Raw genomic sequence first — 26,833 nt, 5'->3', positions numbered from 1 at the left:
CAATTCTTGAATCGAATTGCATACACATCAGCCGTCATGGAAATTACTGTCTGCGAATGACATCAGTGTTTGTTCCGATTCGTCCTGAGATCCACGTCCACCCGTGGATCGCAACCCATGTCCAGCGTGTTAGTTTGTCGTCTTGCCGCCGCACCTTCCATTAGCACGGTTTGCGACGTATGGTGCGCGAAAGATGTTGAACTTATATCCATACAATTTATCAAACCGTTGGGGGTGGGGCGGGGGCAATAGTTTGGTGGGGGGAGGGGGCGAACCGTTACCACCGCCGCAATTCACGCACCGTACGCGAGCGTGTTGAGCACTTTCCCGTTGGTGTCGAGGGCGGTGAGACAGGGCGCCTTGGCCGATTGTATCCCCCATCGTTGCAGAGCGGCCTCCAGCGCCGACGGCCAGTTGCTCACCACGCCGAGCGGCTCTCCTTGCACCGGGATCATCTCCGCCCCCTCCGGCCGGGGTCGGTTCGGGTCCTGGACCGGAACTGGGTTGTCGAAGGCAAAAAAAAAAGAAGCGCGTGCCAAAGGGCAGTTATAACAGTCATATCCACCATCATCATTCATCGGTTAAATTCCTTGAATATGTTGCGTCGTACATGTGTACACGTAACAGCCCCTTTTGTCATTCCGCTGCTGGATGAGGGTGTCCCCAAACCGTTCCAGTCATGAGGTTTACTATACTTCAAGGCATCGGTCAGTGTGAGTTGAGAAGGTGCGGTACATAGACGTTAGAGCTTAGTACAGTACAATAATGGATTTTACTGCACTGCCCTCTGCTGAGAACGTAGCCCCACAGCAGCCGAGAGCAGCTGTTTTTGTACATCGTGGCCACCCATCTGAGCGCTATCCAGGCCAAATGCTGCTTAGCATACACCATGAACACAACAGAAAGAATGGGTTCCCTCACTTTCGTGCCAAGTTCTTTCACCTACTTATCTGCAATTCCATTTAAGTCGGTTTCTTCTTCATTAATTGGCTGGATAACTGATAGGATATTTTGAGAAACAATGAAATTGCACTAATTAGCGAGTTAAAATGAATTTCTATAGATTTGTTTAGGCCATCTCAACACGTGGAGAAAACGGCACCACAAAATGAAACCACATGTTCCTGCATTCGCTCGGGGCTCACTTAAGACTGATCTGACTGACATTGTAGATGTTTGCTTTTGTGCCTGGCAGTTGTTGCTTATGAGATGGAATCTCACGTGGGCACTGCTATAAAAAAAAAACTCACACAGCTGAGGTTGGGAGGTGCAATAGGCGTGCAGCGACTGTTAACATTGGCAGGGCTACAGAGGCGCGCACGCGATGGTGCTTTGGCTTAGCAAGCTCAATAAACCACCCCCCCCCCCCCCAAGTAAACTGCGCCGCCACTCTGTAATCACAGCTCACATCTGCACATGGCGGCGCGGGCAGGCTCGCCGAATGAGCACAGGTTGGGGCAATGAGCTGTGAAACACATTCCACTTGTGTACGCGTGCAAACAGGAAACCAAAATTCCCCAACGAGGGGTCAAGTGCTCGCCAGCCAGCACGCCCGCCCGCGCAATATTTCAATATTTTCTGCAATGTCGAATAAAGCGACGCACAGCCAGATGCGCGGTGCGGTCTCAAGATAACAGTCGGGCGCCGATTGCAAGCCAGTGAGCCAGCTTAAAGAGTTTCACAGTCTGTAAACCCTGGTGTGACCCTTTACGTATGAGGTTTATTGTTTTTATTTAACACAGTACAGTGTGGGGGGGCTTGAACTCAGCATCTTGGGTGTGCGACCCAACCCTCTTTTTTCTTATCAGGCTCTTTTTCAGAAGGGACCTGGCTACAAATGATAACTCAATGAAGTGGCTTATCGTATGGACATATACAGAAGTGTTGCTTTTAAATGTGGAGGGGAAAAGCAGAGGGCCCGGAGAAAAATTCACACGACCACGGGAAGAATATCCAAACTCCAAATATACAGCAGGCGTCAGGGTCGGTATCGAACCCACAACCTCCTGTATACCAGGCGAGGTCGTTAACATCTCGCCACCGCAGCGATATGGATAGAGCTATAATATAAACAATCTGTAGATAATTGCAACAGCAATAGCTTCCATAGCACAGACAGGCGAGCCCATTGGGACATACATATGCTAATTAAACTATAGCGCAAAGTCATATACGTGACTTTACCGAAAGAACCAAGAAGATGAATCCCTGCAGTCACGAAAGCTTTAAATCGAAATTTAAACATTGTGTAGTTAACATCTTGCCACCATGGCACCCCCAACCCCACCGTTCACCCTCCGCCCAATTCCCCCAGCTCTCTAGCACCAAACATTTACATGTTTTCCACTGGGCATGTAATAGATTAATCAAATTAATTCACGTCAATTCTAACACTCGCAAGAGAGTTCAGCGAATCGCAAGTGAAAGATTTTATCATTTACATTTCACGTGAACGGAACAGTCACGTATTGGGGGAAGCATTGGTTAAGCGGTTTGGCCTCTGCGCTAAGGAACACGAAGTTTGAATGCCGGCCATGGCTAAGATTAGCGATAACCCCCTACCCATGGACAAACAACCACCATGACCAACAACAAAATGTGGAGGCCTTCACCCAGCAGTGGATTGATGAGAGGATGTTACTGACTATTACTATATTATTATAATATAATTATTACGTTTTTTTTTACCCAGGCAAGCCTCACTATCTCAAGACTTTTTTTTACAAGAGGGGTCTTGCCAAGTTTTTGCAGTCGAGGATGATGATGCTGCTGTGTGTGTAATCCTCATTGAATGATTCGTATATCATTTTCAGCACTGAGATGTTGGGCCAATCCCGGTTACATTGTGTGATTTACATTATATATATGTATACAGGAATGTAAGAGACAGCTGCATGGAAACCTGGCAGGTTCATGGAAAACCCGAATCCACCTAACATTTCCACCAAGTGTCAATAAAGGTATCAACTGTAATAAATCATAATTAGACAGCAGTTGGAACTGTGCAGTTGAAATGTTGGCAACATTTCATATGTATTTTTTTATTTAAAGCTTTCATGACTGCAGGGATTCATAGTCTTGGTTCTTTCGGTAAAGTCACGTATAAGGGAAACAATAAAATAATAAAAATAAAACAATAAAATTCTCACGACGTTTCGATTGCAACACAAGCAATCGTCATCAGGTGTGAAAAGCACAGCAAGAAAATTCTTTATTTTATTTTATTATTTTATTGTTTCCCTTCTACGTGGCTTTACCGAAAGAACCAAGAATATATTTCATATGTAGTAAAAACAACTAATATTTTTAGTGCCACTGTTGAGGGGACGCCTTAGCGGTTGGACAGTCAGGCTATGTTAAAAACCAAGCTGCATTACGTTTAAACGCATTCGGCTGTCACGACCACAGCCATGCATCCCCCCCACTGGTGCCAAAAGGCAGCACTGTATGAGCAGTTTCACCCAAACAAGTCTACGCAGGGCCACAGGCGTCGCCAAAGCGGAAATTCCCGTGCCAGGATGCCAACGTAAGGTACGCCCCCCCCCTCCTCCGGTAAGGGGAGTCGCACTGCATTTGGGTACGAAGCGCCGGCCACGCCAATACCTTCCAGCATGTCCTCATCGTCGGTGTAGAGCTCCTTGACCGGCACCCGTTTGGGTCGTTTCAACGTGTTGAGGAGCTGCTGGATTTTGGACGACACGTGGCTGTTGCTCACAGCTCCTGTAAGAAGACACCGGGGGGGATGGGGGGTGGCACATGGTGAATTAGGATCTGCATGCTCTATCAATCAAAAAAAGATGGCAAGTAAAAAGTTAGTTCTCGCGGTGCGGTGGGGTAAAGTGTTGGCACTCCCGCCTCTTCCAAGAAGTCTGACAAATAGCTTCTACAGCGGCACGCCTCTTGAGGACCCTCTAGCGGAGGCCTTTCTGCCGGCAGTGGTGTGAGCTCGTAACTGCAGCCCTGCACCGTTAACTTTAACATATAGACTGAAAGTCCACGAGTGAGTGAGTCGCTGATGAAGCTGATGATTAAAAAATAAATTTAGGTGCCTAAAAATGGGCTGGAAAGCTGAAATTTGGCCCAAATATGGTTGAGTGTACACTTATACCTATTACAATCTGAAAAGCTAAATTACCGATTTTGGCCCACAAATATTTGAGGGCAATTTTTTTTTGTTTAACCTCAAGGTTTTGTAGGGTACTAAATTGCAATGTAACATCATCATCCAAAATCTGCATTTGGACCTCAAATAATTGTGGGGGGAAAAAGTTCAACCCAAGCCTAGAAAAAAGTTGAAAGATTTCGAGAGTGCTGAATCCAAATTTGACATTTTTACCAACTTAATTCCCCAGGTATTTCTTAGACCAGTGCTACACTGAACCTGATAGAAAGCAGATTAATACCAAAGCCAGTTACAAGTAAAATAATAAAAATGCGTTTAGGAGCAGACGCTTTGACTAAAACATTGAACAATAAAAAAAACTTCCTTCAGGTGTGCGACAATTCACGTTTTAAGACGATAAAATGCTTTAACCTCGTCTTACATGAGCAGTTCGATTAAATCGGTCTCGTTAAAATCTATTTACTTCCCTTTGTGTAAGGATATTGTGTATTGTGGAGGTGGAACCATGAAACAGCCAGAAATAGGATCCAGATTAACACAACTGGATCGCAGGTATGACTCAAACCAAACATCTCCTGTTGATGTCCGAATAACTAATATTTGCGTTTGCCATTAACGTACAGGACATAAGCGTGGTTGTATGCGCAGGTGCATTTGACCAAATCACTGGGAACGCACCCGATCTATTCAGATCGTTGACGCTAAGCAGGGTTGAGGATGAATGAGGGCTTGGATGGGCAATGATTACGCACAACACAGGTATTGTAGGCTGCTGTGGGGTGATGTTCTCAACAGAGGGCAGTGCCGCAAAATGAATGGTTGTACTTTGATCCATATTTGCTCCCCACTATCACCAACCAAAACCAACCAGCGTGGTAAAGTACGGCCAAAAAAACCTGCGTGACCAGCATGGCATTGGAAGGCCCTCATCCAGCAGTGGATTGAGTCTCTGTCTGTATGCACAGACAATGTGCTAGTGAATGTATCTGTACGTGCGGGAATCATACATGTGTACACGCATGTACGCATGGTGTAGATATAAGTTATATGCCCACAAGTAGGAGGTTATGGATGCGTACAAAAAGAAAACCATGTCACGTATTTGTGAAAACATGTTAAATAAACGAGTTCCATATATGTTTATGTACATGTTATATTCATCATCAACAGGCATTCACTTTCCATTTTTTGCTGACCGAACACATCAATCGTTCCACCTTTGTTCCAGTAATCAGAGAAGCCCCAAAAGCAGTATCGTTGACGCCAATTCAATAAAAAAAACACTGAAATTAAATCAGTGCTTGCTGCCTGCATCATAGCAATGAGCCAGCAACCGCTCTAATTCTCAACTCGGATCCCAGGAATCCACCTGTGATAAACAAACAAACCCCAAAATGCTCTCTCTCGTCCCGAGTTAATGATCGCGAACTGGAAGATGGCAGCCTTCAACGCGGCCCACTCTGTTACGTGTGAAATTCCAACTAAATGCCGTCACCAATCCGGCGATTAAACGCCGATCAACAACGGCTCCTCCCGGTCTCCCCAAGGAACGACTCGACGATTGTGGCTTGGTCACAACTGACGACGCGTAAATCCAGCGTGACGGTGAAAGTAAAACGGGCGGGGAAGATGTCCTCTAGCACTCACCGTTCCCGGACTCTGTCCGCTCTTCGCTCTGAATCTTCTGCTGCTCTCGAAAAGGAACCACCTGCGGCCTCTCGATGTGAAATGTGCGTGGGGGGTTGTTGGTGATGTCAGGCTGCGGGGACGGGCTCTCTGTAACAACGATACACACGCAGAAATACACCGGCCGTGTATTTAACGTGCGCGCGCGTCTGTGTGACACAGTGCGCAGTGCAGGCGGTGGTGCCATCTGTCGGGCGTCTCAGTCAGTTAACCGGGAACACCTGGTTCTGTATGTGACCGACTGCAAGCGAGCCTTCGATCCTTCACCTTGCCTCAAAGTATACCTAGCCTGGCACAGACGATAAGGTGTCATCACCATCAATTAGCGGTAATTGGCAGATATTCTAACGGTTGTTTTTTGCATCGCTAACAGCACTTTTCTCAACAGTCTGCAAAAGGCTATATTGGGGGAACTTTGCGTTCGGGGAGTGGTGGCGCAGTGTCATCACAACGTATTACAGACCTGGTCACGTGAGTTAAATTCCCCAGCCACGGCTAACATAAGTGGCAAGTGATAACAGAACTGGTCCTGAGCATCCCCAAGGTTGTTTCACCCTTCAGTGAGTACCTCTGGTGCAGTGTGTGTAAACATCAGCACTGGGGAAACAAAGGCGGCCAGGCATTGTGTTAACCATACCACCCCTGCGTGCGCTGCCTAGGCCTCAACAGGTGCTCGTTGACAGCAACGGACCCAAAGTGTCATAAAAGGATGCAGAGGAAAGTGTCACCGTCTAGTCTCTTCATTTGCATGCAAGTTTCTGCTCATATATAGACGAGCAATAGCTGACTGGTGTGGTTTATTTTTAACCAGGATGGCTTGCGCAAAGTTAAAGGACAATGAACCTGTTTGGATAACCTTAGCCCTTAGAGAAATTAAAAAAAAACATCGCAAGAATGTATAACCCGGGAATGCATGAGCTGAGACAAGAAAACCTCGAGCCGACGAAGGAGATTATGTAAGTAGACCTTGGGGGGGTCAGGTGTCGAATTTATAACCACGAGATCTGGCAGAAGAAAAGAGGATTCCGAGTTGTGAATGGCACTGTCCTCGAAGACATATCGAAATTAAAAATGCAACAACGTATCACTGTATTCCAGTCAATTCTCTGTAGCTCACAATGCGTGCTTTGAACATCGCGTGAGAGTCTACACGTGAGCGCATATTCACACAAATATGGGTTCACGTGATCGCTGTGGCCATTAGTGGAAACCACACTTGCCGTAATGTAAAATAAATGGTTCTTGAAACCAACGATGACCGTGAGCCACAGCAATCCATTGATTTTCCGGGGGGAAGGGGTGGGAGGCAAAGAGTTGCAACTCTACTTGAAATGCAGTTAATCAACTTCTCCAAATTCAACGCAGCCCTTTAGGGTTGCTCCGGACTTTTAAGTCATTTGGCAGATTAATATTTCCTCTTTAATGAATTCACGTCCACTCTCGCTGACATTTCCTGTTTAACACGTAGGCTTTCGCCACCAAAGTAATCCACGAGAAGTTTTTGGGTTAGATTCGCATCTGTATGGCTCACAAGTCACGACATCCCATTTATCCCTCTATTTAAGAGGAGGATTTCTCCACAACTCTGGCTGTCCGGCCAATGATTCTAGTTGCAATTACTGGCGAAACGTCGTATTCGAATTGTAAATGTTGTGGGGTTACTCTCCAACACACCGGTGTGCTGAACTAGTAACAAATTGGCATGGTTTATTTACGTGACAAACCTTACTAACTGGCTGTGTGGGGTGGTGGCCGGTTTAACGACACATTCATATTTACGCAATCTCACCCAAAAACCTCGATTATGGCTGACATTTCCTGTCTTCGGATAGGCATTTTTAACTTATCGATAAACGATGAAGCAACAAAAAAAAGCAAGGAACATTTTTTAAGTTATTTCTGGTTGTAAAAAACTAACAATGTCATCCCATGTGTATATAATTGGGGACTGATCCGGATTAATTGAGACCTGACCACAGCGGTCTGGAGGTGAGCAGATAAATCCGGATTATTGATAAACCGCAGGACACCACCAAATCTCAGACGTACATCGAGATGTACATTCAGTGCTAAACGCAGATAACAAACCAGCATTGTTTCCACGAATAGATGGGTTTATATGTGGTGTTTATGTGAAACGCATAAGGTTCAGATAACCATATTTAATATTTCCATTTAAAGCTTTCGTGACTGCAGGGATTCATATTCTTGGTTCTTTCGGTAAAGTCACGTAGAAGGGAAACAAAAAAAACAATATTGTTTTCTATTTTTATCATTTTATTGTTTCCCTTCTAAGTGACTTTACCGAAAGAACCATAATTAATATGCCAATGACAAATCGAACCTGTGTCACTGGGATACAGTCGTATCAGTCCTATCCCACAAATGCCTTTCCTCCCCAGAGGCACACTTAAAAATAAACGCAACTGGTGTATACACGAACACAGGGACACCAATTATGTTGCTAAAGTCAGGAGGAGGCTATCGTGATTACACAAATTTCACGGATAATTGGAAGAGAACCACATCGCAGGCAATTAGAGTTATTGAGGCGGGTAATTGGAAGTCTCATTCAATTACCTGCCAATGACCGCAACATATTTTCTTATTTACTCCAACTTACCACGTGTTTGTGCACACAAATGCCCAATACAGATAGGTTCGCTGTATATTACAATGAGTATGGCAACAGTGAGATGCTTGTTATAAAAATGATACATTTTATACATCTAATAATAAATTAACCGTTACAATTACATTGAACAATCGGTACATTTTTCACCTCGCTTGGATTTTTTTTGTCTCGAATGTTCCGTCTCGTTCGTAAAGTTTAACCCCCTCCATTTCGCCTAAGTGTAACACGAGCGATATCATTTGCAGCATCAAGAACCGAGACCCTGAGGGGAAAGGCTCACTGCTAAGACAAACTAAGTGACTAGCGGACGGACGCAGAGTAGCGAACACGTCCTCACTCCCAGAATCTAATGTACGCATCCCCGAGCGCGCCGATCAATACGCGCATCAATACGTGCCTATGGTTTACCGTGAAGTTAAAAGCTGTGCTGTACCTTGATTAGTGGTCAAGTACAAAGTTTACAATGGCCATGGAACACATAAACCTACAGCCACAAACGCACACAACCTCAAATAGAAGACTCGGCCAAACCGTACCTGGTGTGGTGGGTCAACAAACTCGCAATGGGCAAAGAAAAGGCGGTCTGGGCGTAGCGGTGACCACACTACCCCCCTCGTGTGCCACGTTGGACTTTATAGGTAATAACTAACACATCCATTACACTCCTTGATAACAAAGTCCCCTGTATATCCTTAACAGACTGTTGGGGGAAGTGATGTTAGTGAGCAGCACACCTATGAAAACCAGCACGGCACACGACGGGTGGGTGACAGGCACCACGCCCGGCCATTTTTGTCTCCCCAGGCTGAGTCGACCTAGAGGAGGCCCAGGACTGGTCCAGATAATTGTCACTGGTGTTGGCCGTGAGCGTGAATCGAACTCGGGTGGCCGGGTTCGTAGCGCAGCGTGCCAAGCGCTACACTACACGCACGTACATTTGCATGCACGCGCCCGCATACAGCAGGTGCGGCACGCACATTCAACACACACGCAAGTGCACGTGCGGAGCACGTAGGCTGCCGCTAATCTCGCCTGCATTGAGAGCATCGATGCCTCCTAAAGCTGGCGCATTAGAATCTTTAACCCGAGAGCAGTGTTTACACGGTTCACTGTGCTGACGGGCGTCAATTGGGGTTACATATGGCAAGCAGGCTAAGCGAAACACTGTACACCTCGGATCCGATTAGGAAATTGATTTGGGGGGGTGGGTGCGCAAAGCGCCAATCTGGTGACAAACAGACGCCGGGCACTTGGAAAATTCAGAGGCAGAGAATCATTTTGCGCCCGTCCGTGTGCTTCAAATGCATTTGTGGGCGAGGAGCAATGGAACGGAGACTTCATTTTTTTTTTATTATCAACTCACTTCACCTGTTCAGGCTCAAGACTTTTATCTTCTCCCCTGCCGATGACCGTGTCATAGCTTACAAAATACTATGTATACGTTAAGTGTATATATATATTCCTACTTGTTCCCCGCACATGTTACACTGCTTTTGTACAGTCTTGAAATGTGGTTGCCTGTAGATGCAACATAAATCCAAAGCATATTGCAACGGAATTTTTTACGAAAACATTCCGCATTGTTATTCGCTGGACTTGGGAAAAGGAATACTCCTCTATTTTGTTCATGTGTATTTAGAGACAATTGGGGAAGGGCAAGTGGTGCAGTGATGTCGGGCACTGCACTACAAACCTGCGAACCGGAGTTCACTTCCAGGCCACCGCTGACATTAACAGCGCATATTCTGAACCGATCCTGGACCAGTTGCACTGACCAGCATGGTGAAGTATGGACGAAGAACTGCCATGATGAACACAGCATGCAAAGGCCTTTATCCAGCAGGAGACTGATACATGACCATTATTATTGTAGAGAATTGAACAGGACACGGACCTAAATTTCGATTTAAAGCTTTCGTGACTGCAGGGATTCATCTTCTTGGTTCTTTCGGTAAAGTCACGTAGAAGGGAAGTAATAAAATAATAAAAATAAAACATCATAAAATATTCTCACGACGTTTCTGCCACAACGCAAGCAGCCGTCCTCAGGTGAAGACCAGGTCTGTCGGGGAGACGCTGTCTCCCCGATTATTATTACTTCCCTTCTACGCGACTTTACCGAAAGAACCAAGAAGAGGACACGGACCCATAAGTTACAAAAGTACTATGCTCTGTCTATCAAATGGCTCCATCATAAGCAAAGGAAGGCGACAAAAGACGAGTCGGGTCATCGAGCGTTAAGATTTCACGACGCAGCGCGAACCGACCAAACAATGCTGGGAACGTTACCTGGGAGTGAGGGCGACTTGAAGTCTGCCAGGACGTTGACACCAATGCGTGTGTGACCGGCAGGACTCTGCAAGGGCCCTGAAAAGAACGAGCGACAGCGATCCAGCAAAAGCAGTGGGACAGATCAAAACGACTTTCGCCTACGACAAACCACACTCAATTACTCCCCCAAGGTCGTCGTGTCTTGGAAGCTAGGCAGGGTTGAGAAAATGGTTAAAACGTGCATTGGAGGACTGCCTGAGAGTAGGGCTGTGATGTGGTCAAGGGACAGCAATACTTGAAAGGATCATTGAATTTTTTTAAATGATTAATATTTCCTATACTGAGTTTGTTTCTTGTTCAGAGTGGTCCGGTTTTCTCCCAGACCAAGCGCTGATCAAACACATCCCAATACAGGGCCTTCCTGCAAATGTCCTTATACTCAAATAAGGATTTCCTAGATAAATAAAGTGCATTATTAATTATATAAAACCTGACATCGTTTTGGGGAATGAGCTGTGGCCTAACCTCAAATATTTCAAGCAAAGTAGTGGGCACGAAATGGCTCACCCTGAAAACACGCACCACCACCACCACCATCGTCGTGGTTTCAAAATGTGACTTTCTATTCCCTGACATTATCATGTTTTCCCGAGGTGCTCTAATTTCCTCCCCTAGTGACTGGATATTCAAAAGAAAACACACTGCTGAACAAAAAAAAGAATGGAAACTCATTGAGCCTTTCCTGGGTAAATATTAACTCAATGTTTTTTGTTGACACTCAATAGTCAACATTTCAAATCATAAATCGTTAACAGGTTGAATGTCTTAAATACCAGGTGTTGTTTTTTATTACCAATGGCACACACCTCTATGGAGAGATTCAAGTAAAGATGTGGCACAGCAAAATTTAAATTTTATAACACCATGGTTCAAATGTGCTCCTACTTCATAAAATATGCCATCCCTTACCGCCCCCTCTGCTTTCATACCCTCCCACATTAATCACCTCTCAGAAAAGGTCAGCGTCTACCAAGGGAGGGCGGCTACATTCAGAAAAAATAAAATCCTGGCAAGTGTGTGTGGATTTAACTAACGGGCACCGATCCAAGCAGGGAGTGTGGTGAGTTTGTGCTTCAACACTTTTAGGGTTCCTACTTCCTGAAAAGCCACACATGTTGGGGTCAGCAGAGCTGTGAGAGATCGTCACAATTCCCAGCCTAGGATATCGCAATTCCATTTCTTGGAATTAAATGATTTTCTGGAAGGATTGTGGGTCCGGTGGGATCAGAGAAGGGCCTGGCTGCGTTCTCATGCATTGGCGCGCACCGGGAACGTGCAATAGCGGCGTATAAATGGTGCGGTTGCGTTCGCTAACATGTCACTTTTAAAGTGTTGTTTTGCAAGTCTGGAGATTCTTCACCATCATCATCATTCATGGTCAATCCACTGCTAAATGAAGACCTCCTAACACCGTCCACCATCTCTCAAGGTCCTGCGATGCCACAATCCGTCTCACTCCTGCACGCGAGCTGATCTCATCGCTCCATATACCGCGGGTGGATGTCCTCTCTCGGGCACGTTTCCCTCCTTTGGCTGGCATTCTATCGCCAGTCTCGTCCATCGACCACCATCCTTTGCAGCGACGCGTCCTGCCCTGTATCAAGCCAGCTAACCTTTTTTTAACTTTCTTCCAGTTCGCAGTTTACCAAGGCAGGACGTTACATCGTCGGTACCATGCCTGGGGGGTTGACGTACCTTGCTGGGGCATCTCCGATCTGTAATGCCCCGGGGCAGCAGCCGGCCGCTTGGAGGGCATGGGCAGAATGAGCTGCGCCTCCCCCTGCTTCGCCAGCGCCGCTTTCACGGCTGCCACGTGCGCGTCTGTGCCCACACGAGAGGTGGTGCGCATTTCATAAACAAACTGCGGCACAAGCTGCACAACGTTTCACGTGTCCATTACAGAATACGATGCCGCTCCCGTTGTAGTTCTCGTCCATAGTTGTACATGCGCAGCCAGTAGTCAAGCCACTGTTTGGATGAAGGTCTCCCTAAAATGTGCGGGTCATGGGCGTGATTGGATCGTACTTCTTTGCAGTGGTTAGTGTGGGTTGGTGAAGGTGGTGAGCATATATGTGGGAGCACACGGTTATGGCAAAGCAATTGACTTAAATCATTGCCGCCCTCCGCTGCCCACTACGAGGCCCTGGAGCCTGTCATGCATGGTGGTCACCCATACAAGTACTATCCATCCCATATTAAATCGTTATAATTAGACAGCCGTTTAAGCTGGGTCAGTGAGACTGCACACATGCACATACTTGGTAGCATTATGATTTTATCAAGTCTCATCTCTCTAAACCTCTACATGACCCCCCCCCCCATGACATTGGCGACACACGTTGTATCGAGACTTGAGAGTCCCCGTGGTTAGAGACTCAATGTTGTTGTTCGAATGAAACAGTGCGAGAGAAATGCCAAATATTTCAATGAAAGGTCAAATGCCCGACATTTTGAGACGAAGAAAAGGCAATTATGTCAGCAACACTGGTAACCGCATCAGTCATAAATGATGAGCAGTGAAAGAAGAGACAGAGTTGTAAAAGCTTTGCGGTGCTGATATGTTAACTCCCTCTCCTAGCATACAAGAGGTCATGGGTTCGATCCTGACTCTGACGATGCCTGTATATTTGGAGTTTGCGTGTCTCTCTCCCCCATGGTCACATGGATTTTTTTCGGGTCCTCCGGTTTACAGTACTTGGCTGCTGTAAATTTCCACTGCTGGATGAAGGCCTCCCCATTTTATTGTTGGTCATGGTGGTTGTTTGTTCATGCTTCACCTTGATAGTCAGCGTGGGATGGTGAAGGGGGTAGGGGGTTATCACAAATGTTAGCCATGGCCAGCAATTGAAATTCGTGTCCCTTAGCACAGAGGCCAAACCACTTAACCACTGCTTCCCCCAATACGTGACTGTTCCGTTCACGTGAAATGTAAATGATAAAATCTTTCACTTGCGATTCGCTGAACTCTCTTGCGATTCGCTGAACTCTCTTGCGAGTGTTAGAATTTACGTTAATTAATTTGATTAATCTATTACATGCCCAGTGGGAACAGGTAAATGTTTGGTGCCAGAGTGCTGGGGCGGGCGGAGGTTGAACGGTGGCGTTGGGGGGTGCCATGGTGGCGAGATGTTATCTACCTCTCCTGGTATACAGAAGGATGTGGGTTCGATCCTGACCCTGTTGCCTGTATATTTGGAGTTTGCATAAACTTACCGTGGTCGTGTGGATTTTTATCCGGGTCCTCTGGTTTTTTTTCTCCACATTTAGAAGCAACATGCCATTTGGAGTATTTCGCTGCTTTAAATTTCCACACAAGCCACTTCGTTGAGTTATCATTTGTGGCCAGGTCGCTTCTGAAAAAGAGCTATATAGCATAGTGGGCCTTACCTGGTAAAATATAAAATAGCTTAGTTTAGTTATCCTTGAGGGTGTTGGATTGCGCAATGAGTGTTTTCAAACTAAAGTTTCAATAACTTGTACTCACCACTTATGCGCCTATCTACTCAATGTGTTTGAAGGCGGTTGTGTGGTGCTGTTCTGGCCTTCATAGGTGCTCTCTTACAGCACTTGCCCCAACAGCCTGTCGAAGGCTATACCGGGGATCTTTGTGTAGTGGATAGCGCACTGTGCTAAGAACCCGGCGACCCGACTTCGATTTCCGCTCATGGCCAACATCGCTGAAAAATATTTGAACCGTCATTCGAAAGGGTGGTGTGCCAGTGTAATAGTCTAAACTTGCCAAATTTCGGGAAATTACCCAGAAATTACACACTGCAATCATGGCCCCCCTTCTGCGAAAACTTCACAAGACCCTCCTGAAAAAGAGTCAAGAGACTCAGTTTGACTTTTCTGAGTAAACAAACATAATATCTTCTCCACCACTCAAGGAGCATGCATTTATTTGGGTCTAATCATAACAGACCGCGGAGCCCAAGTGCCTTCAGACGGCACTCGCGACTCTTCGGACAGGCCTCAAGAGAAAGGCAGCATTGTATTTGAGCAATAATCCATGACGCTGGCAGCGCAGGACAGCGACTACAGTACCTGGTCATGTGCTATATACGCGAGTGTTCAACGGCCCAGAGCACGAGACAAAGCAAATGGATGAAACCCAATCCTTGACTGAGAGCAGCAAAAAAAATGGTTCCATTGTACATGCGTACTAGAGCACTCGGGTGGGAATGGGTGTGAACAAGCTCAGCCGCCCTTAACCAAGGCCAACAGTGAGTGCCACGGCCATGCAAAACTGAACCGCCCCCATCTTCCCGGTGTCACTCGTTTGTCCATCTCTGTTTTACGCGTCAGCCATTACACTACTAATACTAATGGGTCAAAATGGCGAGTCAAAATGGACTTATGCGTTGATTTATATCCGTTCCGTTGTTGCCTTGTTCCTCTGTGATGTTGTTGCTCTTCATTCCCTTCTAATGCACTACGGACCTCCCTTGCAAACTCGCTGGGTAACTGGCAAAATGGGACTTTCCATTGACAATTAAATATCTGATTGATGGATATCCACGTACGTGCCAATCGGTCCAGAATATCACTCCCTGCCAAGACTGGGGTGTAAATCAGTGAGTCACAAGAGCTTAGTATAGTGTCATGAGATTAAGACATTTTAATTAATGGAACTCTTGCAACTACAAGTTAACTATTCTGTATGAGAGAATGTCCCAGGAAGGTGATGTAACTGAGCTATTTCTGAAGTCAATTCAACATCCACACTCGGGGGTACATATTGTATATGCCCAGGAATAAACGCTCACTGCATGCCAATGAAATTGACATTGTCTTTAAAGACGCTGTACTCATTGCAGAGAACCGTAGCGACAACGACACTATACCATAGCTGGCGCCAAACTGTGCCACGCCCTTCCGCGTGGCCTTGCGGAAGCCTCGGTATTGAAGTTATTTTATTTTAGTTTTTCTTCCGGTTCCTTGCAGAAGAAAAACTGATGACGTACACGCACATCATCGGAACAGAAAAACGTTCATAAAGACGCCACGTGAACAAATGTGCCAATTTATTACCCGCTTCAGCAGCACATCAGTGCGCCGAAGAGCAATCCAGAACATTTGACAATTGGGCGTGATGTTTCGCTTGTGGTTACAGCAGCATAGTCAGGCAGCTGCCAAAATTAACAATGTGCTCAGTGGCATATGAAGTAACACACCGTGCTACCCAGGCACCTGAGTTTGATTCCTGGCCACTGCTAACATTGGTGATGAGAAATATCTGAATGGATCCTAATACCCCTCCACCCCAGTCCTTCAACCACCCACACAAAACCAGCGCAGTAAAGTAGGGTCAAACAACCCCCCACCACAGCAACCACCACCACTTCGAGTGGGAACCCGGTGTTGTCCGTGCAGACAATGAACCAGTGGGGGTTACCTGACTGGCAGCTCTCGTCCGCGTGGCCGCCCTGCTTCTGCCAGTCCTGTGGGGAGGCCGGCGGACCCGGGCTCGGGGCCGGACTAAGCCTTGGGCTCGGCATCGGCAGCTTCTCCGTGCTCGAGCCACCTGCCCAGGCGACGCGCGGATGTGGGGACACCACGCGAGGAGACGCGCGCACGGGCACGCACGGGCACGCACACGGGGCACACACACGAGCACGTGCAGAACACCATGCACTCAACCTATTGCGCAACAGATCCCAGGACTGGTCGTCGATACACACGCAACGCACATACACTATGCAAATAAACGTTGACAAATTACCACAAAGCAGCGACTATGAGCCATAAGCTAATGCAGTATAAATAGGCACCGTGTACATGCATGCACACACCTTAATTAACAGATATATTTTTTTAAGATTTCACATTTCATTGGAATGTAAATATTTTAACTGGCTTATCAATGTTTACACTGCATACCAAACTTCAATATTTAAGCAAGTGTGCACGTGTGTCCATGTGTGTGTCCGGATTATTCAACATTGCCTTGTCAGGCACGCTGAGGAGAGGCTTGCGGAGCCCCAATGCAGTTTCAGGAAAGGGCGGTCCGGCACAGATGCTATATTTTCTGTCCATTTGCTACAGCAGAGGTGTAGGGAATTCCAACAAAATCTACAGCTCTGCTTTATTGACCTGGTCAAGGCCTATGATACCATCAGTAGGCCTGGGCTCTGGGTTGTTCTTCGTGCTTTCGGAGTCCCTGACCCACTGCTCACGATCATTAAGGACCTTCATGATGGTGAGTGGGCCCGGGTAAAACTATGTGGCCGGGAGTTGGAGCCATTCCCTGTTCAGTTTGGGGTGCGACAGGGATGTCCTCTGGCTCCCACATTATTTAACATCTATTTCGACCAAGTAGTTCGTGAAGCTTTCAATAGCTGTACCGGAGGAATTTCCATCTAGTACAGATACAATGGGAGGCCGATCAATACCCGGGTGCGGTCAAGGGATGGCTCCCTATTGCTCAACCACGTTATGTATGCCGATGATCTGGTAATTGCTGCTCACTCAGAGGAGGAGTTGGAGGTGCTGCTGCTGAACCTGGAGCTTGCCACTAAAAGGTGTGGACTGACAATCAGCCCCACCAAAACTAAGCACCTTCCTGGGTATTTTGTACCATCAGACACTCCACCTCCACAACTTCCAATTGGTGATAGGGCAGTTGTGGAGAGAGTGGAGAGTTACCCATACCTGGGCAGTGTTCTCATGACCGGCTCTGGTTTGACAACAGACGTCTCACTCCGAATCAGTCGAGTGGCATTATCTTTTCATCGGTTGCGTAACGCTGTGTGGAAGCTACCTGATCTGTCGCTCCACACGAAGCTTCAGGTCCTCTCGGCCACAGTCATTCCCTCCCTTCTGTACGCTTGCGAAATGTGGACCCCCTAATTGAACATCTTTGCCAGTTAGAAACATTTAGGCTGGCCTGCCTATGATCCATCCTGGGTTTAACCAGTCTGGATTGTGTGGGAAGCTCACAAATCCTTGAAAGATCTGGGCAAAGTCCCATCGGTGAGCTCCTCCGGCAGGCAAGGCTGCGTTGGCTGGGTCATGTAGCCCGCATGCCCAGCCACCGCATGCCTAAACAGCTTTTGTTCGGCCGGATCGAGGGGGCTAAACGTGACCTCCTGCCAGCGGGCATTTTGACACCTCACGTGCACATAGCCTGGCACAAGCGTCGTGGTGACGTCACCGCCACTTAGTGGCGAATGGCAGTTGTTGTTGTGCGTGTCCGTGTGTGCGTGAAAATACCTCGGGATGCCCGAAACAGGTTTGACGTTTGGTTAAAGTGCCACATTTTTATGAGTGAACCGCAATGAAAGGCTCTTTTGTTAGCATGTCGACCAGTCATCCATTCCACATAACGGCCACGTTCTACGAGCACAAAAGTTCATACCTGATACTTTCGATAAATATGGTGAGAGCAGCTTTTGTCTTCTTTTCTCATATCCTTTCCTCGTGAGGTCACCTGCAAAACAAAGACCTTGTTTAAAAAAAATTATGTTTCTCCCCATAAACGATAGTAATTCACAGCCCAAATGGTAATAACAGCATGGTTCCTCATTTATAAGACTGCAAGTTCACACTCGGACCAGGGTCAACTCAGTCCCATGATCCTCATCATCACCAGCATTATCGTCCCAACAAATTCATTATCATCATCAGCGGCGCCATAATCATCACTTTGATCGTACCGGGTTGAGAAACATGAGCACCATATAATGAGGTTGTATCCCTTTGTGGGACGTAGAACAGCACTTAGTTGGCTGGCCTTGGCCATAGGAATATGGAATTTTCAACACCGACTCAAAACCGTCGTCCGATGTAGGCAGCGCACAATCATCGTTGATCAAGGAGGACAATTTGAATTCAATGGAACAAAAATACAATTTATTCCACTGAATGTTAGCTTCATATTTGAACGCAAAACTAAATATTTTTCTGACAAAAGCTTGCGTGTTTGCAGGGCAAGAGTGAAAATTAACCTTGAAAAGGCACTTAATTGGGTCACGTAATATTAATAGTTCACACAGTGGGGTCCTTTGTGAGCGAGTTGTCTCAGCAACAAGGAATTCAATACAAGAGACAAACAGCAAGCGCTGTGCAGATGCATGCAGTGGAAAATCCAGCTCGGACATGTTCCCCATGGCCGAGTCGACACCCACAAGACAGCCAGCTATCTCGGTTCTGTTTTTTACCAGTGTTAACTCTTTATTTTAAACAGCCTTATCATTGCTGCATTTTTGACACCTATGCGCCAAACAATTCAACTTGAACTGAGCAAAACCCACCACTGACAGCTGCAGGTCACACGGCATGTTGGTGAACATCTGGGAAATGATATCACACGAGTGGGGCCTGACCATCCTTTGAGGGGTCTCCCTGGTCTTGTGCGCACTCTGTTGTGCAGCCCTAGTGTCTTCACTGGGCACACATCTGGTTAAATAGCCCTTGGAGCTAGGCTCGTACCCAAATTGAGTGCAATTACCTTTCCCCGACAATGGGCTTCCCATGCAAATATCCGTGACTGGACTGAGACCACGAGCTAAGCTCTTAGTAACCATTCAATCTTGATCGGCTCCTGCCAAGTGTCACTTGAGGACCCCTCTTTCAACAAAATGCAAATCCTGATCCAAAACCAGTTTCATGCATCCTACCATGGCTACTTCAGCAGATATTCTCTGTGAACCCTGGACCCAACTTGAGCTAATTTCCTTCTGCCTTCACCGACTGAGTTGACATAAGGAATGCTACTGGATGGAATTCCAAGGGTGCACAAACCCAGACAGTATTTCTGAATAATTTCTGCACAAAGTGGGGTTTGCTGTGCTCTTTGAAGTTATAAAACGCCGCTTGAATTGCGTTTGTTGCTTTGTCACGATGCAGACCTGCGGCAATAGTTCAAAGTAGAATAAAGGAAAATAAATTACCGCTTTTATTAAACTCTTTTCCAATACTGCAAGCCAAATGTATTCTTATTCATTATTATATTTAGCCCATTGGCTATAACGGTCTGCATCCTATACACATAAGCTTGTATAATAATACACAAGTGTGTGTATATATGTTTTCAATTATAATATTACGACATCTGGTCAGCATGGAAGAGTAGGCCAAAACACCTTTCAAAGGGACTCTCTAAAGCTCCTTTTAATCGAGGCACAAACAATTGCATGACTGTGCCTTAACTTTTGTTTTCATTAACATAATGTTCAGTTTCTGAGTGTTAACCTTACAACGTCAAAAGGTCCAGCAATGAATGCAACAAAGATTAGCATTCATTGCAGGTTATAGTAAACAATAGCATTAATATCCAACTGCTGTGTTTCTTAAACACAAGCTTTGCCAAAGTGAAAAAAGTTCAAACACATTACATTGTTCAACCGCTTATGAAATTGTGACCAAAGTTTGATACCTGGAAATGGGCTAACCCCAGCGGCGAGTCATATCTGAACTGCTCTCAGCCTCCGGAATCAGAATCTTTATCTAGACTAGAGGAATCCGATGAGCAACGAAGCTTTTTTTCACAGATGTCCAGCAGGAGTGGGTCACCAAGTCATAAGAGTACAAATTCCAATGCAAAAAAATATAGCAGTGAAGAGTAAAAGGAAAGGTATGCAAATAATACAAAATAAAATCGTAATACATTAAGTACATCAGTACAAATCCCATAAGTACATACATGCCTGCCAATTTGTCAACCTGCACTGACCAGTGTGGTAAAGTACCAACAAGCATTGGGAGGCCTTTACCCAGGAGTGAATAGACAAAGGGCTGTACATTATGAGAGTGTGACATCTTGCGTGACAATGCAGCATTCACAAGACTATCCTAATTCAGTCACATCCAGCTCACACTTGCATGCACGTTGCAGAATTTTACCCACGAAACACATCAGAGTAGTTTGGCGAGCGGAAACTGCAAGCAGTAGGAATCAAGTCTTGGCTGTAGCACAAACAAATCCTACTACTATACTGACTTTACAGCTTAGAGTAGAGGCATGACAAACTCCACGCAATCACAATATTTCCATTACATCTCAAGCAAGAGATGGTCCTCACTGGGAGCGGCTAAGATATTTCCATCATTGACGATAATTGTTCTCTCTTGTCCCCCCACCCCCTCAAAGTTATTCCAACTGTGCTTGCGGCATCATAGCAGGAGACCAGGAATCGATTTGGAAATCTCACGGAGTTGGATAGCAACGCCCCCCACCGCTTTGTCAGCAAAGGGCCCACCGAAAATATTTTTCACAGGCCTTCTCTCCCAATGCATTCCTTCAAGTGGCTTTTTTAGTCTTTTAACACAATAGGGGTCACACATTCGCACAGGCTCTGCAATGGGATTGTTTGTCCCAAAGTCATATGGGTATTTTACATGTCAAAACTGGAATAAATACAAATGAAGTGCCAAAAATCTAATTTAACGCGATGGATTTTGGTGCAGCCATTGGTGACCAGGCTGAGACGATCAACCTGCTCCGCTTGAGGGTCCGTGGTTTTAATCGCGAGTGGCTGTAACCCAGATTTGAAACCACTATCTCAGCAGAAGCTCGGCGTTCTGACCTCCGAGTCACCCACCCAGCCACATTAAACGATACTTACGACGTATTAAACAATACTTGCGATGTACTAATGCAGGGCAAGGAGTCGGTTTAACATCACAAAGCCAAGCATGGTTTTTCACAAGCCCAGAACACAATGGGAAAATCAACGGGAGGGCGGAACAGCATGTAACATACAAACAACATGTAACATACATCAGGCCAGATGTAATGTACCCTGATAATTAGGGTATGGACGTGGGCATCCCCTGTTAAGCAATTCTTATTTACCAAATAAATTGCATATTTTCCACAATTGTATCCCAACTGTGCTTTTGGGGTAATATTGTGAAATGCTATGACCCCAGGTGGCGAGATGTTAACTACCTCGCCTGGTATACAGGAGGTCGTGGGTTTGATCCTGACCCTGATGATGCCTGTATATTTGGAGTGTTCTCGTCTCTCTCCCCGTGGTCGCATGGATTTTTGTCCAGGTCTTCCAGCGTTTCCCTCCACATTTAGAAACATGCATTTAGAGTATTTGGCTGCTATAAACCTCCACATGATAAGCCACTTTCGTTGAGCTATCAATTGCGGCCAGGTCGCTTGTGAAAAAAGAGCTAGATATATATAGCTCAGTGGGCCTTACCTGGTAAAATAAAAAAAACATGTTTAGTAGTTTAAATAAGCCCAGAGATCATGCGGGAAGTAATGCATCACTACTGTGTCATAAGACGTCACCAGAAGACCATGACATAACTTACTTCAATAGGCCTCTTTTATCCTCACTAGCGCCGCCGTTCGCAATAAAACTGAAATAGTAAATTCTCCAAGCTCTAAATTAGCCGGCGTGCAACATAAAACGACATTTAACTATTGTGTTTGATTTGGCAGTCAATGGCGGGCGGAACAGGCTGAGGACATTAACTCGCAAGACTTGAGAGTTCAATGTCACCAGAGGCGGCTGTCCAGATTCAAAATCTGGATCTGAGTGGTCCGACTTGGTCCTCTGACCCCACCCACCTCCGTATCCTCACCCACAAACAAACACAACGAGAACAAACAAGCTGCAACACCCAACTGATATTTGGGGGCAGTGGCAATTAAAGATGTCTTTAGCTGACAATCAACTTTTAGGTGAAAGTACACCTAAGTTCAGATGTGTTTAACGTTGGCCCGCGTAAACGTCAAGCTTCCACCCTATCCGTGGCGTTACTCATAAGAAAACAGGTTACCACGTGGTAAATCCACGAAATTTCCATTTAAATTCCTCTGCATACGAAAAATGTCATATCTTTAAAAATATTAAGTTTTTAAAGAAACACATTTATTATCCTATTCCACATGAAACACCGAGTTGGAGTCCGTTTTACATTCATCTCTGGCTTTTAAGCATCCACATTTTGACTAGGCAGCAATAGAGATACTGTAATAACGCGCATAAAAATATTTGTCGTAAAAAACCTCCCTCAATCAAAGCACATATTTTTTTTTTTAAAGTACACAGGATGACACCACAACTTGGCAGACTTTCTTAACACTATAACAATGAAAGCATTGATCGAAATGTTACCTTCTGGAAACCGTATCAGCAGGGGGGGGAGGTAAGTAAAGCATTTGTGCACAAACAGTAAACACAAGCGGCTGGGGTAGCTGAACAAACAGCAAGTGGTTTACCTCTCACCGTTTATACAGCACGGAACGGGAATTCTCTAAACAACCTACACCGCTGCTGCCAATACATTTTCACGTGAAATTCTCCTCCTTGGGGGAAAGACACGAGCGAGCGCGTGATCTTTCACAACACCAACAACAGCGCCCTTTACATTTAATTGCATTTGTTTACCTAGGAAAGCCTCCATCCACCGTGTATCAAGAGAGTCCTGCGCTTGGGATGTTTTTGGCCAATCGCTGAGCGGGGGTATTTACGTTTCACCTGGTGAGGAAACGGGAGTGCCCGCAGAAGACAGCCCACACGCAGACATCGGGAGAAAAAAATATATGACCTCATGCATTTATGAGGTATACACGTGGGGACCCTGTCATGGTGCATTGTCAGCACACGGGGCTTCCAGTCCAGAGGTCGCTGGGTTCAAGCTCCTCGCGCAGCAGCTAAAGCAATGGACAAGCTTATGAATGCTCCCATGCCCGTGCCAACGCCGCAGGATAGAACTGGTACATCACAGTTAGTCGATCTGCAAGGTGGCATGTGCTGGTGGTGGTGGTGGGGTAAAGTGTGGCTATTCCCATCTCTTGCAAGACATCAATCCAGCATGGGAGAGTTGGCCAAAAAACACAAATACACCTTTTACAAGACCGCATGTGTGTACAATGACGATCAAATGGAGTTGCACAAATCATTCGAGGGAATTCAGCACATTCCTATTTGACATTGTTGATTAAAAAAAAAGAACTAAGTTTACAAAAAGAGATTCCTGATTCCTCACACCAGCAGTCCTTGCACTCCCACCCCCGCCGTGCAGATTTCCATCTTGACCAATGTTTTCTATTCAGATGCAAATTACCAAAGCAGACTGAAAGCATTTAAGCAAAGCTGAAGATGAAAACCAGCAGCACTGTGACGTGTGGGTAGAATGAAGTTTAATACAACGCCGCCTTCTTTGCGCCCCCACCCCACTCTGGCCACCACACACACACAAGAGAAAGCACCAGCAAAATCAGCCATTATGGTGGTCTCCTAATTTAAATTCAACATATTCGTCCATGACATCGCCTTAACGGGAAATATATTGATATATATGTACTTAACATACCCTTCAGTTCTTTCAGTAAAGTCACGTAGGTATAAACTAAAATAAATTAGAATCAGGACGTTTCGAAAGCAACACAAGCTACCGTCATCAGGATGCTTTCGAAACGTCGTGATTCTAATTGATTTTATTTTATACCTACGTGACTTTACCGAAAGAACTAAAGAGTACGGATCAATGCAGTCACAAAAACTTAAGATCTAGATGTACATAACAGGCAACATTTCAGGCAATGGGCCTTCATTATAGTACACAAATCATCCTGCTCATTAGACCTCTCCGATTTGCAGTATGGCTGGCACGAACCCTGGGCTACAAAAGTAATGAAACTGGGCCTCCTGGCCAGTTTCCCCACTCTTTGTCACCCGGCGCTGGGCCCCTCTGACCCGTGAGTGCCAATGCAGACGCACCGTTGTCTCTTCCCCACCTCTCGCCGTTTTCTTTCGACAAACTTCCTCATGTAAGCAAACACACGCTCACCTATCAAGAGGAAATAAACAAACGTCAGCCCGTTGACCGCATTCTGTATTGCTTTGTTGAAATAATGAACACGATGCCCTCTCTCTACTGTAATGCCCTTTAGAGGCAGGGAGATCTCAGTAAATTTGAATACTTTGTTTTTTCAGGAGGACCCTGCAGTGGCCGGAGAAAACCGACACGTACACAAAGGGTAACACTCAAAAGTTCGGCACATACAGATATAAGTCCGCACCTCTGATTGGCATGGTTGGCTACGTACAGTGCGAAAGAAATTCAACTTACATTTATCTATTGCTGTACTGCCACCTCGCAAACCAAGCGTGGAACATCGAATTTCCCAGGCCATCTTCCCATCCAAGTACTAACCATGCTAAACTGTGCTTCATTTATAAGATCTGACAGCCAAGGTAAATTGGTCATGGGATACACTTTGCAGCTCTGTAGTTTTGACACAGCTCAATATCAGACGCACTTTGCAAATGTGCATCCGATATTAAAAGTGCGCACGTACTGTGCAAAGGAGACCTTGTACTTACAACTCAGCAGCTCCCGATTTAATGACCAGAGGAAGGCGTTGGACTGGAGCGGTCAGGGTTTAAGGGAGGACACCCTGAACACGGAATACCCTTCGGGTTCAAGCGTTATCCACGCGCCATCGCACGCAAAACACGTGACAAGTGGAGCCAGCGTACCTTGAGCGGCGCTCAACCTTGCAAAATGTCCACACTGGCGGCCCCACGATTTAAAGTCACCCATTTCACTTTTCCAAAAGGAAAAATAATCCATTAAAAATAATCCGCGAGGCACTTGGCCGGTTTCATCGCCGTAATAAAATAACATCAACCAAAGGACTTGGGCACTACATTATATTTCCCAGCATTATTTATTAAAACGAGGCAAAAAGGAAAATCTGCTGAGGCAGCGGCATAAGGATTGTGTTATTTTGAATGTTTGTCGTGTGCCGTGGGAAACGCCGAGCGGTGGCACGGAGCAAGCAAGCCGCTCGCTCTGCTGAACAACAAAAGTGAAGCTGATATTCGATATCAACCGATCGATTTTTGAGATGAGCAGTGTATAAAAAAGAAAAATGGCAAAGTGTCTCCATGCCCCAACAAACGCTAGGCAGTGAGAGAGGATCCACTTGGCAAGTTGAGCCAGGAAATTACACATTCCCATGGAAGGGGCAAGTTTCACAACTGCTGGCAATTTCCAGACAAGTATAACTCGTGTTGCTACTGCGTAGGTTGTTGTGGTTGTGCTGCAAAGCTCTCCGATGTTGTTTTCAGCTTTTTGCCGTGTAATGTTCGGCACGATGTCTACCGTTTTGCTCCACGTGCTGGTAGCTTCTTCAGGTACTCCTATGATATTGGCCCGTAGGAATAATAGCAATAACACTGAAGGGCCGATGTGACGAGTTGCCCCACAACTGGAGCTTGAAAAACACTGCCCTCCAACTGCGAACGGGCTGCTCTAACCAAAGCGCAAGCGCTCCGATTCTAAATCAGGGAACGAGCGTCACCGACGCGTACACGAAATACGATTCCATTTTTTCTCTTTCACTCGAGGCGTCCGATGAGCAACACCCCCCCCCCCCACCGGCGCTGGCGGCGACGTGTACAAGCGCGTCACGGCACCTGTGGCGGCCCATTAAAATTTAAATAGTTTTGTCTCGACACGTTTACCAAGCGGGTTAAGCACTACGTCGGCATTGAGTGTCCCCTGAAGGAATGCAGCCAAGGTATCACTGGAGGCAACTCGTTCCTTAGCCTACGACCAAATTCCCCTTAGTGCACCCGCCAAGCGCGTCAGATCTTTTGACGCTAACCAGGGCTGAGCCTGGTTTGCTTTTGGATGGGAGTCCGCCGAGGGGGGGGGCTTGCTTTAATGGGCACAATAATTGCCACCGAATTAATGAAAATGAAATGAGACGGAAGTGGTACATTTTGCACGCAAAAAGCTAACTAAAGCAAAACAGCATGGAAATTTTGTTAAAAGTCCCAGAAAAAAATTACAATTGCTTCTCAGGGCTCCTCGACACGAAGAGAACACATCTTAATCTCCACTAGCTAGAAATAGCTGCAATGCACCTGGTTCAAAAGCAAACAGCCAAAACGCAAAGTTTTATTTAAAATCGGGCCAGATAACATTTCAAAGCCGCGTGTCAAATTGCGCGCAAGTCCCCTTGTATGAATGTCACACTATTTGTCTACGCGTGCGCAAAATGTCTGCACTGAAATAAAAATAACTGCAGGCCGAACAAACCACACGTGCATATTCGAACGCAAGTTGGGTACTACATGTAG

The 26,833-nt window shown here is 46.0% G+C and overlaps 1 protein-coding gene across 1 annotated transcript in view; it reads right to left on the bottom strand.

The window, feature by feature from the left end:
• LOC144943457 (disco-interacting protein 2 homolog C-like) overlaps positions 1–26,833 on the bottom strand; it is a 96,693-nt gene that overhangs the window by 53,617 nt on the left and 16,243 nt on the right. The window contains exons 2-8 of the mRNA XM_078870893.1: positions 18,133–18,204; positions 16,171–16,299; positions 12,471–12,596; positions 10,734–10,811; positions 5,771–5,899; positions 3,604–3,720; positions 302–499 (exon numbers count right to left, since the gene is read on the bottom strand). Coding sequence (XP_078727019.1) covers positions 302–499; positions 3,604–3,720; positions 5,771–5,899; positions 10,734–10,811; positions 12,471–12,596; positions 16,171–16,299; positions 18,133–18,204 — 849 coding nt within the window. The remainder of the gene's footprint in view (positions 1–301; positions 500–3,603; positions 3,721–5,770; positions 5,900–10,733; positions 10,812–12,470; positions 12,597–16,170; positions 16,300–18,132; positions 18,205–26,833) is intronic.

The sequence above is a fragment of the Lampetra fluviatilis genome, chromosome 31 (genome assembly GCF_964198595.1).
Source record: "Lampetra fluviatilis chromosome 31, kcLamFluv1.1, whole genome shotgun sequence".
NCBI lineage: Eukaryota > Metazoa > Chordata > Hyperoartia > Petromyzontiformes > Petromyzontidae > Lampetra > Lampetra fluviatilis.
Note: the sequence above shows the minus strand (reverse complement) of the source record. Positions and strands in the feature narration are given on the sequence as shown.